The 19,124-nt window shown below is 40.4% G+C and overlaps 1 protein-coding gene across 1 annotated transcript; it reads right to left on the minus strand.

Moving 5' to 3' along the window:
• Nucleotides 1–2,090: 2,090 nt before the first annotated feature.
• hes5.3.S (hes family bHLH transcription factor 5, gene 3 S homeolog) lies at nucleotides 2,091–4,468 on the minus strand. The gene is made up of 4 exons (XM_018227971.2): nucleotides 4,457–4,468; nucleotides 4,095–4,175; nucleotides 3,807–3,987; nucleotides 2,091–2,926 (listed from the first exon to the last, which is right to left on the minus strand). The coding sequence occupies exons 2-4, from the start codon at nucleotides 4,170–4,172 to the stop codon at nucleotides 2,691–2,693; spliced, it is 495 nt and encodes a 164-aa protein (XP_018083460.1). The 5' UTR covers nucleotides 4,173–4,175; nucleotides 4,457–4,468; the 3' UTR covers nucleotides 2,091–2,690.
• Nucleotides 4,469–19,124: the final 14,656 nt, after the last annotated feature.

Raw genomic sequence — 19,124 nt, forward strand, 5'->3', positions numbered from 1 at the left:
AATACATTTCTCAGCAGTATCTGTGGAATATTAGCAACTATTGTATCAATTCTAACAGCTGCCTTTAAAGGACACCTGTTAGGTAAAAATGTTATCCCCAACCAAAGGTGTGGGTTCTATGAGCCCGCACCTCTGGTTGGGGATAACATTTTTATCCAACAGATGCAGGGTAACAAATATATCAACTTAATATCAATTATGAAAAGAAAAGAGTCGGCGATTGCCCCATCCCCTCCCAGAGATGGTTTAGAAGGTGAAAAATGAAACTTTACACTTCAATATTAGATACACGGTCGAAAATATTCAGTAACTGAAAAAAGCCGATTTATGGCGATTTATGGAAACCATCTGAACTGAAAAAAGTGTTTGAAGGATTACCAACCCCTTTAAGTATATAAAACCCGTAGGCTGCACATATAATTGTGTAAATTAGTGTTAAATTATTTTTGCCTTATAAAAGAAACCATAGTTGTAAGCAACTTTACCTTCATTACAAATGTTCTATGGTTTTTTATCATATTTGTATATGTATTGCTATTGAAAGCAGTGTTTGTCTGTCCCTTTCTATTCTCTGCCCTGGTGGCTCTGGCTTTTAAAACAATGTACATGTTTTCTTTCATTAGGCAAGTTTTAATTTGGGGGTTTACGTGCCCTTTAAACTGACCATTTAAGGCAGAGAAAAACACAGAGATTTGTCGCCCGGTGTCAAAACGGCTCTTCTTCGGACGACTAATCACCCCGGACTGCCTTCATGCCTGCTAGGATCTAAATCGCTGGCCGGAGGGCACTTGGAAGTGCTTCGTTTTCTGAAGTTGCCTCACGAGGAAACTTCGGCCAACTTTGAAAAACAAAGCGATACGAGTGCCATCCTGCCATCGATTTAGATTATAGCCGGCGGGAAGGCAGTTCAGGGAGATTAGTCGCCAGAAGAAGTGATTTGTCGCCAGGCAACTAAATCTCCCTGAAATCTCCACATGTGTCTCACATTTTAGTCTGTGGTATCTGAAATAGTAAGGGCAAGGGAATTTATACCTGTACAATTCCTAGAGGAGATGAAGGGGACAGGGTACCTAGGGAACAGGGCCCAAACTGGAACAGTTGCCAAGGGGACCAGGGCCCATCTCAGACCCAGGAATTTTAAACCAAGAGGGATAAATGAGTGCCATGGGAAGCAGGGCCTTTATCAGGCCAAGGCACTTCCAAGGTGGGAAAACTGGCTAAGGGCAAGACGGATCGCAGGGAAGAGGTGCCAGTGGGGAAGAAGGGCCCTTCTTGAGCCCAGGAAATTCCAAGAAGGATGAAAGGGAACAGGGTGTGCAGGAAGAAGGACCATCTCTGGTGTGGGCAATTTCAAAAAGGAATAAAGGAAAAGAGGGGGCCTTAAAGAAGGAAAACCACATTTTAGGATGTGGCCATTGAAATATAGAAGGAAGGATGAGGGGTAACTCTGAGAAATATTAAATGTTTTGCTTCACTTGCAGTAATGTTCCTTTAGTGTTCCTTTAGTGGTCCACAATAGCTACATAGTGCAATAGTGCAATATACTAATAGTGAAAGCAGAGTGCAGTGAAATAATTTTTTAAGTAAGTGACCAGCAGAGGGAGGCGTTGCACTAATTCCTTCAAACTGAACAAATCATTTTACAGTATGTTCACTAATTATTACACATCAGGAACTGAAAGAAACAACCTGATGGAGAGGAATATTAAAATGCAGATAACAGCTAATCACATAAATAAAGATGGCAAAATATTTGGGATGTAGAGCAACTTTACCTTTTGACTATCTACACATGCAGCACAGACGTGCTTGTGATCGCAGGGTTGCCCAAAATGCAAATTTTTGGCTGTTGTCGATCTACAGCTTATGGCAACATCTGGCAGCTAAATGAGAGCCAGGGTATTTTAGGAATTGTTGTTTAATCATAGCTAAAGTGTCATAGACAAGACAGACCTACATTTTGGCTCTTGTGACCTAACTAGAAGTAGTGACCCCTCAGAAAAAAAAATTACTATCCCAAACCCTGATAACACAATCACACACATACTGATCATTTAGGATCCCCAGAGAAAAGACATCTCAAACAGTTGTTCATTCAAAGGCCACTTTATTTTTTTGCATAGGAATCATAATTACAATAGCTGATTTCCAGCTTACTTGTGCAAAAAAAACACAAATCGATGCCACAGGTCCAACAACGAACCATTTGTTTTATACACAGTTATTAAACCATAACTAAGAGACATCCTACAAATATTGTAGAACAATGTAAGTACTCTGCTCACTCAGTATGACTGTAGAAATCCTGAGAACATTCAAGAGAAGTATCTGATATACTCATGATTGTCATACTCTTTTCCATAAAATTCAATTTTATATTTCAATTCTTTATCTTAAGTGCCATGGATAAACCATTGCAGAATTTGCAAGTTTTCCTCAGGGCAAAATTGCCAGAGGGCTGCAAGTCCGGCCTGCCTGCGTTCAGCCTAGGGTAGCAATATATATCTCTTTAAATAAACTTTCTTATAAAAAATATACAGTGCATAATTAAAGTCCCATCTGTACTGAGTATATTGTCTTCATTATGAAGTAGTAAATGCATGAACGTAACTATCCAAAAGAGTTGTAGCACAGATCAAAATGCACATAACTTCAACTTCTTTTTACACTGGGGTGTTTAGTATTGTCCTCTACCACGGTCTCCAAAGAATCTTTGTGCTGGGCACTGGCCCAGGTCCCTTGTGATGGGGAGAAGAGACCGAAGTGCTTCTGGGCTGGGTATCCAAGCAGTGAAAATGATTCATCAGCTTAAGCTGCATCTGATCCTCAATATGGTGGAAAGAGAGGAAAGCAAGTGTCTCATGGAGGCATTTAGTGTAGCCTTGACTAAAGTCTCGATAGTCTTTTCTTTGATACGCTTTATTCTCTGTAAGAAACAAAAATCGTATTAGTTACTTGAAACCAGGCACACAGAGATTTTATACAGTATGTTACTAGAGGTAACGATAAGCCAAATAAGAAGCTGTAGTATCCTAAATTCATGCAAAATCATCTTGTTCACGTAATAAGTAATGATATTGCCTGCATTTACAGCTTCCTTTAATTTCAGCCAATAACATTATATCAGGTTTGCTATGCTACTTGTGTCATCAGCCTTATTATACCTAATAAGGTAAAAAGTAGGGCTACAATATCCTCTCTTTAAAAGTGTCTGTCTACACTATTTTCTATGCATACATATAGTATTTAAGTATCTTAAGTATACATAAAAATCCATAAAATTTTAGTTTTTTTTAGATATGACAACCTTATAAATGTGCCATTTGAAAAAGTTTTATTATATTTTATACTGCATAGGTTAAACACATTACAATTATCCAAGAAAATTACCAGAATTCCCAATCTGAAATTTATATTATATAACTAATACATATTAAATTAAAACTGCTAATTTTGGATTTGTTTCGCTCATGAAATAATAATATTGTGACTACTTCTTCCCTTCACTTTAGGCCTAGACCTCATAGATACTGGCGATGATCATATTTACACAAGGAGAAAATGTGCTGCAATTCTGTGACAGCTCTATAGACTGGCAGGGGCACTGTGTTACACAGTCAATAGCGTGGGAAGCTGCTGTTATTTGAGATGGTTGCTGTGATTCTTCCTGAAAGGGCTTTGATAATTACACCATCCTTACTGAGCAGAATCCTCATAATAACAAATTATAATAGGATTTGTGGCATTTAGAGAGCCACATGTTTCTTTATCCTGAGCACCATTTATATTTATAGTAAAAATCTTACTTTGCGGTTGGCTGCAAATCTTTTGCTGGAGGAACTTTACAGCTAATTCCAGGATGTCTGCTTTCTCTGGTTTGGAGTCAGGTTGGAGGAGCTGGAATTCCTGCTCAAAGAGATTTCGGAGCTGGTTAATGCTGCTGTTGATGCGGTCCCTGCGCATCTTTTCCACCATTGGTTTCCTTACCTAGAAAATGAAAAGGCAATACATTAATTTTGTTACTCGAAACGTTGGGCATGTTTCAGAAAGTTGGATAAACTACAAGTTGCTCCCTGTCACGGCAAGACATTTACCTTGTTTTTCTGTTTAGAAGTGAGTTTATCTGCGGCATATTCTCTGGAGATGAGATGGGTTGCACCGTTGACAGCCATGTTCTGCTAGAAAAAGAGATTCATTCAGAGAGGTGTCTGTAGCCCTGCATTTATACCCTCACGTCTGCATGTTAATGCATGGGTCCCTGTCTGCTCTGAGTTTCCCACAGCGTGGAACCAATCAGAAGAGCTCCAGGATAATAGTCACTTTCATTCATGCCTGTGAAATTGGCTTCTGTTGCCAAAAGAATGGACCCCCACCCAGATGTCAGGAGTGTGCTGTACAAAGGACACATGGTCTGACTGTCAGAACCTGGGAAAGTTCCACCCACTGTGCTTCTGACCTGTTGCCAGAGGCAGGACTGAGAGATAACAAGGAGATTGTTTTAAATACAACACCACCATGCTACATTTATTATGCCTCCAGGCAAGGGATGGAAGGGGGAGTGGGAGGATGATATGTGTGAGTCACAGGGCTAGACACTTTCTAGCTGGGAAAATCCACCACATACACTCGCTTACACTATTCACCTGTTGCAATTATTTCAGAAGTGGCTGATAGTATCTATTTGTGGCCAAATACAGCAGGACAAGCTTTCAGGGCAGGGGCCCATAGGGCTGTTGATTTTCAGCAATTCAATCTGTCTGCCTTTGCTCCTAGACGGCATTTCATTGAAAGGAGACTAAAAAAAAAAAGCAGTATACGTTGGCTGCTCCTACGTAAATCATAATTTTATCCTATATGCTAAAAAATATTTCTAGGAGAAAATTGTATTAATAAACACTGGATCTAACATGGTTTATTATCTGAAAAAAAGCTCAAAAAACATTATAGCGTTTATACATATCACTAGCGGAAAAGGTAAATCTGAAAAAGAGTCAGTAGAATCCTTAATCTTTGAAACATGGTGCTATTAAAGTAATAAGTTATGGTATCACTTGCAGTATAACCTTCCTTTAATTGCAGACAATAGCATTATATCAGGTTCAGTATGATTAGTGTCTCATTGCCCTTATTAAACCTCATTAGAGAATACGTAGTTCTGCAATATCAATTCTTTAAAAGTATCTGTCCATAAGATAACCATGCAGCATGGCTGACCGGTGATGTGTTTTGCCACTTCCAAGTGTTATGGTAACCATAAAAATGTTCCATTATGCTATGCTTTAATATATGTTTTAGGATATCCAAGAAAATAACCATAATTTCCACTCTTTAGTGCAATGCAAAAGATAAGCCCCTTCCCCAAACAAACTGCCCGGCACCAATAAAACACCTTTTTCGTTCAGGTTCCTATTATACAAGTTCCAGTCCATATGCAGACGCCAAAATACCTGGAAAACATAGTTAATTATTCAAAATAATAATTATCATTGCTTAATAAACAGCAATGATAATTATGGAGTGAGCATCGTTTTTGGCTCCAGACAGCAATCAAGGGAGAAGGTAGGGCTGCCAAGAGTCAGACACTTGGTTATTGCACGGTAAAACAAATATCACGCTTTTGGAACTATTTTAATTCATCACATATAGATTTTAGGGTTATTTATTAAACTCAGAACAGCCGAGGTTGCATATAAGTCTAAGGAAAAAGTCACAAAGATATCTTGCTCTGCCCTGGATTTTGTGCAATAATCCTAAAATTTTGTGGTTTTCGCGCAAAAATCTGAAAAAAATCCAAAAATCCGTACGATTTTTTTTGTTCACGGTTTATATTGTTTTTTTTTTCAGGAAAATGTATTGATAAATAAGGGGGAAAAACTCTGTGCCGATTTGGTCGGAGTATTTTTCAGAAAATGATGAGATAAATTCAGACTTTGATAAATGGGCCTCTAGATGTCTGGCAACATTGACATTTGCATTAAAAAGGGGTTCTTCACATTTGAGTTAACTAAAGTTGAATTTATTAAAGTTAGAAAGCCAAAAAATCGAAAAAACCTAATTTGGTCAGAATTTTTTTACTTAAAAAATCAGATTTTGATAAATAACCCCCTTAGTATGATGTAGAGAGTGCTATTTTGAGACAATTTGCTTTCATTTTTTATTAGTTGTGTTTTTTTTAGTTATTTTGCTTTTATTCAGCAGCTCTCCAGTGTGCAATAGCTGCAATCTGGTTGCTAGGCTCCAAATTACCCTAGTAACCATGCACTGATTTGAATAAGATACTGGAATATGCTTAGGAGATGGCCTTAATAGAAAGATGAGCAACGAAAAGTAGCAATAACAATAAGGGGCCGATTCACAAAGGGTCGAATATCAAGGGTTAATTAACCCTCGATATTCGACTGGGAATTAAAATCTAAGTCGAAGGATTTTAGCGCAAATAGTGCGATCGAATGATCGAAGGATTATTCCTTAGATCGAACGATAAAATCCTTCGGATCGTTCGATTCGAAGGATTTAAATCCAACGATCGAAGGAATATCCTGCGATCAAAAAAACTTAGGAAAGCCTATTGGGACCTTCCTAACATTGAGTTCGGTAGCTTTTAGATGGCGAACTAGGGGGTCGAAGTTTTTTCTTAAAGAGACTAGTACGATTTTTAGTTCGAATCCTCCGATTCGAAGTCGTAGTCGAAGGTCGTAGTAGCCCATTCGATGGTCGAAGTAGCCCAAAAAACACTTGAAATTCGAAGTTTTTTTACTTCGAATCCTTCACTCGAAGTTAGTGAATCGGCCCCTAAATGTATAGCCTTACAGAGCATTTGTTTTTAGATGGGGTCAGTGACGCCCATTTGAAAGCTAGAAAGAGAAGAGAAGAAGGCAACAAAACTATATAAAAATAATGAAGACCAATTGAAAAATTGCTTAGAATTGACCATTCTATAACTTACTATAAGTTCACTTAAAGGTGAACCACTCCTTTAAAAGATATAGTTTACCACACTCTTGCCCTTATACGCTGATGAACACAGAATTATATTGTAAAGATATACAACACTGCATACTAAAGAAGTACTATCTAAATAAAGATATACATAAAATACATATCATTTAGAATGGTAACTAGTGATGGGCGAATAAATTCAGCAGGGGCGAATTCGCTGTGAATTTCTGTATTTCGCTGGAGGCGAAAATTCGCTGGCGTCAAAATATTTTGGACCGTTGCACGTCAACACTATTTTGACACCCGTTGACTTTAACACTGGCGTCAAAAATGACGCAAGCATCAAAATTCACGCAAGCGTCAATTTTTCAGCGTTTCTCGAATTTTGCTGGAAATTCACTAATTTTCTGGCAAAGTAAAATGGGACAAATTCAACCATCACTAATGGTAACCTGGATTGAGCAGAGCCCTCTTTACCTCTTGTATCAGTCAGTATTTTTATGTAACAGTTAGGGCAGAGACACAAGCTCAGATTCGGGGAGTTTAGTCGCCCAGTGACAATCTCCTCTTCTTCCGGACGACTAATCTCCCCGAACTGCCTCCTGTCGGCTAGAATGTAAATCGCCGACGGGATGGCAATCAGTGCGCGCTGTTTTCTGAAGTCGTCTGAAGGTGCCTCACAAGGAAAGTCTTTAAATTGTTTATTTAAAGACTCCTTTCAGCTCTGCAGAATATATTTATAATAATATTAATAATCAGCCCACAATTTGCAAACTGTGTGTCTGTATGTCATTGGAGACATGACCCATGGTTTCTGGAGTCCTATAGAGTCATGGTGATTGCAGGGATCAAGCACAGGAAGTCATTTATATTACTGAGCCTTACTGAGGCACAGCTGAATATAAAGAAGGTTTGTATGGTTACATTGGGAAAAATGGACCAGTATAAATTAAACACAGACACCCATTCAGTTGCATTAAGAAGAGCATATTTCTGTATTTCGTAGTACGAGAAGGAGGGGTCTTGATTAATGCATAGAGGTTAGGGTTCCAGTTTCAGGGGGCAAAATGTATGATCAGGAATCTTAACTGCAACCCTCAAGGTGCAAGCAGCAGAGGGATAGATAGATAGATAGATAGATAGATAGATAGATAGATAGATAGATAGATAGATAGATAGATGATGGATAGATAGATAGATAGATAGATAGATAGATAGATAGATAGATAGATAGATAGATAGATGATAGATAGATAGATAGATAGATAGATAGATAGATAGATAGATAGCAGATAGATAGATAGATAGATAGATAGATAGATAGATAGATAGATGGATAGATAGATAGATAGATAGATAATAGATAGATAGATAGATAGATAGATAGATAGATAGATAGATGATAGATAGATAGATGATAGATAGATAGATAGATAGATAGATAGATAGATAGATAGATAGATAGATAGATAATAGAAAGATAGATAGATAGATAGATAGATAGATAGATGATAGATGATAGATAGATGATAGATAGATAGATAGATAGATAGATAGATAGATAGATGATGGATGGATAGATAGATAATAGATAGATAGATAGATAGATAGATAGATAGATAGATAGATAGATAGATAGATAGATGAGAGATAGATAGATAGATAGATAGATAGATAGAACACTCTTATTTCTTGTAATATATATTTGTCGTCACTGAGGCCCCCCTATGGTACTGTTGGCCCAACGCAATTTTTTTTCAGTAATTTTACCTATGAAAATAACTAAAATGGCCCTGGTGTACTCCACATTGCATAGTTCAGGACAAGTATGGGATCTATTATCTGGAAACCTATTTAGAAACTTCAGAAATGCAGGAATGCTTTTTTCCATAGAGTTATATTTATGCAGACATTTCTTATTTTTGACCAATTGCCTTTTTACCTGGACAACGTTTTCTTGGTACAGGTATAGGACCTGTTATCCAGAATGTTTTGGGACCTGGGGCTTTCTGGATAATGGATCTTTCTGTAATTTGGATCTTCATAACTCAAGTCTACTAGGAAATCATGTAAACATTAAATAAACCAAATAAACTGTTTTTGCTTCCAATATTAACTAATCATATCTTAGTTTGGATCAAGTACAAGCTATTGTTTTATTATTGCAGAGAAAAAGGAAATTTTGGATTATTTGATTATAATGGAGTCTATGGGAGATGGCATACTGTAATGCGGAGCTTTCTGGATAATGGGCTTCCTGATAACAGATCCCATGCCTGTAATAAATATTTTACAGGAGAAAGATCTTAGGGCAGTTGCTGATGGGGAGATTTGTCGCCCACGATAAAAATGCAGAAATACAAATCTCCCAAAAATGCTTTTTCATGGGAAATAACTGAAATCACCGGTGGTAAAACCTACAATGCTAGGCTTTCCAGTGGAGGAGCATTTTTCGGTCGTACATCTTTATCTCAGGCTACAAATCTCCCTTATCAGCCACTGCCCTTAAGCTGACCATACATTTATGGCAAAAATATTTCACTTAGGGTAAGGCCACACCCTGCTAAAATGAAAAAATGCCGGCGCTAATCACACGCAGGGCGATTCGTTTTCCGGAAAATGAACCGTTGCGTGTGATTAGCACCGGCGTTTTTTTTTTTCATTTTAGCCGGCGCAGAGTGAGGAAAGGCGTTTACGTAGATTGGTCACCGCAAGGACGAGGCGATTAGTCGACAGGCGACTAGATCTCCCCAAAACGCCCAGTGTGGCCTTACCCTAAATCTCTTCTTATTAAAACACTATTTTAGGAATGAACAGATATATTATATGTCCATGCCCATATCTGTAGATCTTTATATATTTAGTAACATATAAAATAAAGTTTCATTGTACATGCAGGCCACAAACCTAGCAGGCTGTGAGGTTCATCACGTAGATAACATCATGGACAGCTTGTGACAACAGTGTGACACAAGAGAGTAATCTTCTGTCTTTTTAGTTTCCCACAGTCTTGAACCTATGGCAGTCTTGCACTATACAATAGATGAGGCTTTAATTACTGCAATTGACTGTGAGATTATTCAGCCTCCTCAAGCAGATAAGCAGCAGAGGGTCGTTTGTAAATGCATTGGCGACTTTCTTTTATGAGTAAAAGAGGAGGGAAAGTTTCTTTTAGCAGAAAATTCCACGTGAAGTATGTCTGTTTTCAGTAAACACAAGCTGCAGAACTTCACAGCACCTTGTACCTGCTCTTGCTATGAGAATCTGACCTCTTATGTAAAATTTCATTCTGTGGCTACTGCCTTTGAAAGCTGATGAAGCAGAACATTTCTATAGGTGGTTGCTTTTTGTCCATTTATTCTTCTGTTAATCGCATCCAAGGTTGCGCCAGTGGAATGCAGGGTTTCTAAAAAGAAGAAAGCAGACGGTTGAAATGACATCATTCCATGCATTTGTAATAAAGTTCTCTAGTCAGATAACATTTGCATTATTCACTTTTAAGACTGCAAGCTCTTTGACACAGCCCCTTCCTCCCTCTTTTTTCTCATTGATTAAACTGGTTGAGTTATATAAAGAAAATGTCATAAAATCATAGGTAGCGTAACTTATCACCCACTCAGTCAATCTCCATGGGTCATGGACCTCCTTCCTTAACTTTTTAATTTGTACATTTTTGTTTATTGTATTGATCCCCCTCCTGCTCTGTGAATATATTGTTTTAATGTACAGTGCTATATAAATAAAAATGCGTTTACATGCATATCATTTAACAGGTTATGCTTAAAGGCTTTTGTGGTCTGTGTTCTTCCCATCCGCTATAATGAAAAGTCACCTGTGCTAAAACACACGCGGCACTTTCTTTTCCGAAGTCAGCTTAAGTCTTTCACTTCGGGCGACTTCGGAAAACGAAGCACAGCGTGTGCTTAAGCACAGGCGACTTTTCATTATAGTGGATGGGAAGACACCAAAGGCAGTTCAGGGAGATTGTCGCCCAGAAGAAGAGGTGATTAGTCGCCAGGCGACTAAATCTCCCCGAATCTCCTCGTGTGGACTAACCCTTAACTAAACTTTTTTGGGTGAAACAAATGTAAAATTGGATCTGTCATCAAACAATTTTAATGGTGCCTTTTGTGTAGCCTTGTAGCTTCACAGTAGGTGGGACAGTGCAGTAGCCTAGATATCTGAAATCCGAAAAAGATGATTGTGCCATATTAGTGCAAATATTCCATAGACACATCTGTTTACTAAGGTGTGATAAGCAGCGAGGACATGCGCCACAAAATATGTTTGAGCAGGTGTATTAGAGTGCAAGCTCTTCTGTCATTGCGGATATTCTGGTGCACATATATATGAATGCCTATTATTGCATACATGCTGCGTAAATTGTCTTGCTAGGTTTACTAAAGATTATTGACAAAATTGTAGCAAAATAAAGAAAAAATTGTCACAAATTTTTATCGCCACCCGGAGATAAAAATTGTGTAGTGGGAGAGATATAAAGTCAGTTTTTTTTAACATAAACAGTGAAAATTAGCCAATTGACTAGGGAAGAATGATACTTATAAATATACATATTGAGAATAATTGTTTTAGTGTAAAAATAATTGATTCCTGATATCACTTAATTAAGAATATGTAATAATACATTCATAAATTGCTAATAAATACTCTTTTGTGTAAACTCTTTATTAGTGTGCCCATTGGCAGTGGAGCCAAAAAAAACCTGCCAAATTTATAGCAGATTATTCCGTTAACCTAAATGTGCACTAAAAAAACTCAACAAAATAACAAAAAATTACACAAAATATAACACTAAAACCAACTGCTTTGCTTGCAAATAACAAATAACAAAATATAACATAAAATATAACACTGAAACCAATTGCTACGCTTGCGTAAATAACGCCACTTATTGCAAGGCACATTTGTCTCACACTTTAGTAAACATGTGCGTGGCATTACTTTTGTCACAAGAATCGGTGCTCAAGTTTTTGGGGGCTCTTATCCAAATATCTGCCACAATTTTATATAAATAACACTTAGGGGCCCATTTACTTTGCTCGAGTGAAGGAATAGAATAAAAAAAATGTAGTTTTGAATGTTTTTCTTGGCTACTTCGACCATCGAATTGGCTACTTCAACCTTCGACTATGACTTCGACTTCAAATCGAATGATTCGAACTTAAAATCGTTTGAATATTCGACCATTAGATATTCGAAGTACTGTCTCTTTAAAAAAAACTTCAACCCCCTACTTCACCACCTAAAACCTACCGAGGTGCAATGTTAGCCTATGGGGAAGGTCCCCATAGGCTTGCTAACAATTTTTTGGTCGAAGAAAAATCATTTGATCAATGGATTAAAATCCTTTGAATCGTTCGATACGAAGGATTTAATCCTTCGATCGAACTATTTTTCCTTCGATCGTTCGATCAAACTATTTGCTGTAAATCCTTCGACTTCGATATTCGAAGTCGAGGGATTTACATTCGACAGTCGAATATTGAGGGTTAATTAACCCTCGATATTTGACCATATGTAAATCTGCCCCATTGGGTCATATATATCAACATCCGAATTTTTCTGAGCAGTGGCGTAACTAGATGTTACTGGGCCCAACAGCAAATTAATTTTAGGGCCCCCAAAATTTCCAGAGGTTGTCCTTTTTTATCAAAATATGTTAAAGATTTCTCATTAATTAGGGCCTTATGGGGTCCACTATACCTGAGTATTTTAATAAAAAAAAGTCAGACCAAACTAGAATCCACGATTGGACCTTATTTATTATTAAAAAGCACAATTTAATTGGATCAGGGACACAAACACAAAAAAATATAGTGAAAATCCGAATTGCTCGATTTTTTTCTGGGTTTCTGGTTTTTTTCCGAGGTAATTCCATCGCAGACCACAGAAACTTCCAAATAGGATAGGGACCTCTCCAATTGACCTACCTCAGTAGGTCTGAGATGCCAGATTTTCAGATTCTGATTTTTTCCATCCTCAGGGTATAATAAATCTCAAAAATGTGAGGGTTTTTTTCCACTAAAAATTCGCATTCTATAGTAAAAAAAAACTTGAAAGTTTTTGGCATTCTGACTTTAATATATAACGTCCTAATTATCAATGTAAAAACTTGTTATTCCGTCTATAAAGTGCTGAAATCTTCCAGAGCCATCTCCTAAATCTGGATGTCGTTTCAAAGTGAACAGATGGCAGTCATGTAGAATGCTGTTAATTAGCTAAATCTCTCCATTCTGGAGACTGCATTGAGGCTTTCCCGCTATTTCTGGTCAGCATGATGTCAGAATATTGTGGAGTGTCTGGCTTTACTTTTTTAAGAATGTGTTCCACATGCCAGACTAGCCAATGGCTGCATCCAAAATATTTAATTACACGTCATTTTGTCAGAACTAGACTGTCTTAAAGCCCAAACCCCACACACTTTCAATGGTTCTTATGTCCCCAGCTTGTGTGGTAATTCCACAAAGAGAATTCAATCAGCAGATCTTTCGGGGACAATGGCTGAGATATTTCTGAATGAGGTAGCGTTTAGTATCTCCTCTGATAAAATCTGCACAGGCTTCTGTCTATAATCTACTCCATCAGCAAATGAATTTGTGAGTGCCTTGCTTGTTGGTCTTTCCCACACTCAGCCACCAATTGTTAACTCCAGCCAACAATGGAGGCCTCAATTACGGCTCACTAAATTGACTGTGAATGACCTTGGGATAATAACAGATGAACAGGTGGAGGGTGGGTGAGATAAAACAGAGCCTGGCTAAATGGAACAGAAGCTGGGAGAGTGTTAAAGCCGTACAAAGAACACACAGCCCCATGTTTGGTCTCACCAGCATTCCTCTGGTAGATTAAACTATTCTGAGAGAAGGGCACACTTCTAGGCGGGAAAAAAGATCAAAAGGCAGGAAACATAAATCTATTCAATTGCTCCCTTCTGTTTTTCCCCCTGAAAGCACAGCAGGCATGTTCGCTTACAGATTACTTTATTTTCTATATGAGCTCATAGCAATCTCAAGAGAAAAAAAGAATGCCTTTTTTTTCAAATGTTAATAAGTCAGAGCTTACCTCACAGAGTGTGTACCAAGGAGGGTTTTTTGGCGGGAAATGTTCAAGAATTTCTCTCTTTTTTTTTTTTCTTTTTTTTAGGGCAGAGACACAGGTGGAGATTCAGGGAGATTAGTCGCCACATTGCCTCTTCTTCGGGCGACTAATCTCCCCAAACTACCTTCCCACTAGAATCTAAATAGCTGACGACATGGCACTCGGAACGATTCTTTTTCCGAATTTGCCCAAAGTTTACTCGTGAGACCAGGGCCGTCATTAGAAATCACGGGGCCCCGTACAAAATTTTTGCGGCCCCACCCATCCTGGCCCCCAAGAATATTTTCTTAAAAAACACAGGGGCCTGTAGAATATTAAAATAATACATTGGTGGCCAGGGGATTAAAAAATAAATAAAAAAAACACACATTGGTGTTCAGTAGAATTGAAGTCGTCTCCTATCGTGACTTTGGGTCTTTTGTGCCACTTCAGGACTTAAATTTCGGGTGTTTTTGTGACTTTAGGTCTTTTCGCCGCTTTAAAACTATGGCGATTTTCGTGGCTTCGGGACTTTTTGCCGCTTCAGGACTTTGGCTTTTTGGCACTTCCGCATTTTGGCTGTTCAGGACTTCAGAAGGGCGGCATGGCTTTGGTGCTGTCAAGGGGGGCCCGGCTCTTTCAAAATTTTAACACTGCCGGGCACCCCTTCAGGCCCGGGCCCGGTACACTTGTACCCCCTGTGCCCCCCTGATGGCGCCCTGTATACATATATATATATATATATATATATTATATATATATATATTGTGACAAAGAGCTATGTCCCAATAGGCTGCCTGTATATGATGGGAGGTATATAGCACCCAGCCTGAGGTATTGGCTCCTTTAAATCTCCAGGGTAAGACAGGTTAGGACCCTGGAGCAAGGATAGTTCAGTATGCTGCCCAATTAGTCCGCAGGTGGGGCTGTTTAAGGGAGCCTGGCGGGGAGTGGGAGTGTGTTGTACTGGGAGTCAGAGAGAACTTCTGACCACACGCTGTGAAGTGTTTTGTGAACAAACTGTGTGTTTGACTGCAACTCAAAATGGCAAATGTTTGTTACCACTGCAAGGAACTTTCCTAAGGACTGTAACACTGCAAACCGGTGAGGTTTTCCTTATTATTTGACTGTTATAGCACGAAATTGTGCCTGTTTAAGTTGTCCGGTTTGAACAATAAAAACCCAGGCAGGAGCCTGTTTCACTTTTGTTGCAAACCTAAGCCTCCTGTCTCCTCTGTAAGAACTGTTTTACCTGAGCCCTACCGGCTGCTTTGAGCTATTCCCCACAAATGGTGTTTCGGATGCGGGCAACAGAGAGACAGTGAGCATAATAGGACAGCCATTGGTAAAAGGCCAGTGCTATCTGCTGCAGACTGTGGGAGTTGTAGTTCAACAACATGGAGGAACTTGTGTTGCAGCTGGCCAAAGTCAATGCTAGTCAGCAAGAGACCAATGCCATCCAGAGGGAGAGTATGGCCACCCAGCAAGAGACTAATCGTTTGCTTGCAGCCCAACTGGCAGCATTAGCAAAGGCGGGTGAGGCTGATCGACAACTATTGACGGATGTGGTACAGCAGATGGCTGCACTGAGGTGCAATGTGTCAAGTGGGACCCCTAGCACAGAAAGCTCCATTAAGGCCAGTCGTTTTCTGCAAAAGATGACGCCACATGATGATGTTGAGGCATATCTGCATACTTTTGAAAGGACTGCCGAGAGGGAGTCTTGGCCCAAGTCCCAGTGGGCAGGTCTGGTAGCGCCTTTTCTGACTGGGGATTCGCAAAAGGCATACTTTGATTTGACCATAGCCGATGCCAAAGACTATGACAAGTTAAAAACGGAGATACTCCACCGCTTGGGTGTCACCTCAGCCGTGCGAGCTCAACGGGTGCACAAGTGGTCATACCAGCAAGAGAGGTCTCCCCGTGCCCAGATGTATGACTTAATTCATCTTGTGAAAAAGTGGCTGCAGCCAGAATCCCTGTCAGCTCCTCAAATCGTGGAAAGGGTCACTGTGGATCGCTTTCTGAGAGCTCTTCCGCCATCCTTGAGGAGATGGGTGAGTCATGCAGATCCCCAGACAGCCGATCACCTGGTGGAAATGGTGGAACGTTATATTGCCGCAGAGGACAACTTAGGATCGTTTCCACAACACTGCAAGCCAGCCACAAAACATCCATCTGCAAGGTCCCCAGGAAAAGCCAGTGATTCGTTGCCTCAGGATACTGGGGCTGACCAAAAGGCTATAGAATGGTCTAAAGGAGCTGACAAACCTCAGCTGTCCCCTCCAACCAAGGGTCGAGGCCAAGTGCAATGCTGGCGATGTAATGAGTGGGGTCATGTTGCTGCCAGGTGCCCACTACCTGCAGAGCCCATGGATTGTCACTCGGCTCAGCAGGTGTCGTTGTTTGCTCACCCTGCGTGCAGCGCAGACACTGACTTGCATATGGCGGTGGTAAAGGTGGGTGGAAAGTCTGTTCAAGCTCTGTTGGATTCCGGGAGCTTAGTGACAATGGTGCACGCCAGTTTGGTAAGCCCAGACCAAGTTAATGAACGTAATCTTGGGGTGCTCTGTATTCATGGAGACTGTAAAAGTTATCCCACTGCTATAGTGACATTTGAAACTGTTACTGGTACTGCATGTCATGAAGTGGGTGTTTCCTCTGTTTTGATGCATAGTGTAATTTTGGGACGAGACTTTCCCCTCTTTTGGAAGCTCTGGGGAAAGGAAGGTTCTCCACAGGGGTCTGAGAAAGGGATTCCTAAGGATGCACCAGGGGTTTGTAAACCTAACTCAGAGGTAGTAACTGAAGGGGAGACCATGCTTGAAGAAGATAATTTTCCCCTAGAGGTACTAGCAGGTGAAACAGAGTTGCCCTTGGAGCCCTCCGAAGCATCCGATATGCCAGATTTGGAGGTCTCTTGGGTTAACTTTGGAACAGCCCAAATGAGGGACCCTACACTGAATAGGGCCTGGGAAAATGTTAAGGTAATTAATGGTGAACCTCAGGAACCTGGTGCTGAGAGTGTATTCCCTCATTTTTCTGTCAGTCAAGATTTACTGTATCGGGTTGACAAAGTCCAAGGGGGGGTGGTAGAGCAGTTGTTAGTGCCCCAGCCCTATAGGCGAATGGTCTTGGACCTGGCCCACACTCACCCCCTGGGTGGTCACCTACGTCAGGAGAAAACCCAACAGCGAATTTTACAAAGGTTTTATTGGCCCGGTATATTTGCGGAGGTGAAGGGGTATTGTGACTCTTGCCCAGAATGCCAACTGTCTGCCCCGGTACCTCACTTCCGTAGCCCTCTAGTGCCATTGCCTATCATTGAGGTCCCATTTGAAAGAATTGCAATGGACTTGGTAGGGCCACTGGTTAAGTCAGCTCGGGGCCATCAGTATATTCTCGTAGTTATGGATTATGCTACGCGGTATCCTGAGGCAGTCCCTTTAAGAAACACAGCCTCCAAAAATATTGCTAAAGAGCTGTTCTATATGTTTACCCGCACTGGCATTCCTAAAGAAGTCCTCACAGACCAGGGTACACCCTTTATGTCTCGGGTTATGAAGGAACTATGTAAGCTCTTGAAAATTAAACAGTTAAGAACTTCTGTTTATCACCCCCAGACTGATGGGTTGGTAGAGCGCTTTAACAAAACCCTGAAAAACATGTTAAAGAAGGTGGTAGATAAGGATGGGAGGGATTGGGACTGTCTCCTGCCATACCTTATGTTCGCCATTAGAGAGGTGCCCCAGTCATCCACAGGTTTTTCGCCCTTTGAGCTATTGTATGGTCGTCATCCCAGGGGTCTCTTGGATGTAGCAAAAGAGACCTGGGAGCAAGAGGTAACACCCCATAAGAGTGTGGTGGAACATGTTACCCTCATGCAGGATAGAATTGCTGCAGTCATGCCCATAGTCAGGGAACACATGCAGCAAGCACAGGAGGCCCAGAGTCGGGTTTACAACCGTTCAGCTAAGGTTCGAACTTTCAACCCTGGGGACCGAGTATTGGTTCTTGTCCCAACAGTTGAGAGCAAGTTCCTGGCTAAGTGGCAGGGCCCGTATGAAATAATCGAGAAAATAGGTGAGGTGAACTATAAAGTTTACCAACCAAATAAAAGGAAGAAAGAACAGCTTTACCACGTAAACTTAATAAAACCCTGGAAGGACAGAGAAGTCCTCACGGCTATAATTCAACCCCTTCCTCCTACCCAGGACGGTATACAAAAGGTGAAAATAGCTGAAACCTTGTCAGAGCCACAAAAGCAAGAAGTCAGGGAGTTTCTGCAAAGAAACACTGAGGTGTTTTCTGACATACCAGGTTGTACAAATTTGATAAAACATGATGTCATTACTGATCCTCAGGTTCGGGTCCGCCTTAAGCCCTATCGGATCCCAGAGGCCCGTAGACAGGCAGTGGACGAGGAAGTACAGAGGATGCTGGATTTGGGGGTAATTGAGAAGTCTGTAAGTGAGTGGAATAGTCCCATTGTGCTTGTTCCTAAACCAGATGGGTCTATACGATTTTGCAATGACTTCAGGAAGGTAAATGAAGTCTCAAAGTTTGATGCTTACCCTATGCCTAGGGTTGACGAGTTGATTGAACGACTAGGTCCTGCTAGGTACATAACAACTCTTGACCTAACTAGAGGGTATTGGCAGGTACCAATGTCAGAAACAGCTAGGGAGAAAACAGCCTTTTCTACCCCACAAGGGCTCTTCCAGTATGTTCGTATGCCATTTGGCCTCCAGGGGGCCCCAGCCACGTTTCAAAGAATGATGGACCAAATTCTTAGACCTCATCAACATTTTGCCTCTGCTTATTTGGATGACGTGGTCATTTTTAGCAGGGATTGGCAAAGTCACCTCCCCAGAGTACAGGCCGTCCTAAATTCCATTAGAGAAGCAGGCCTGACGGCAAATCCCAAGAAATGTGCCCTAGGTTTGGAAGAAGCCCGTTATCTGGGGTACACTATAGGGAGAGGTGTTATCAAGCCTCAAGTGAACAAGGTGGAGGCAATTAAAGACTGGCCCCAGCCACTCACTAAAAAGCAGGTTCGTACTTTTCTTGGTATGGTGGGCTATTAT

Source organism: Xenopus laevis, chromosome 7S (assembly GCF_017654675.1).
Source record: "Xenopus laevis strain J_2021 chromosome 7S, Xenopus_laevis_v10.1, whole genome shotgun sequence".
Lineage (NCBI taxonomy): Eukaryota > Metazoa > Chordata > Amphibia > Anura > Pipidae > Xenopus > Xenopus laevis.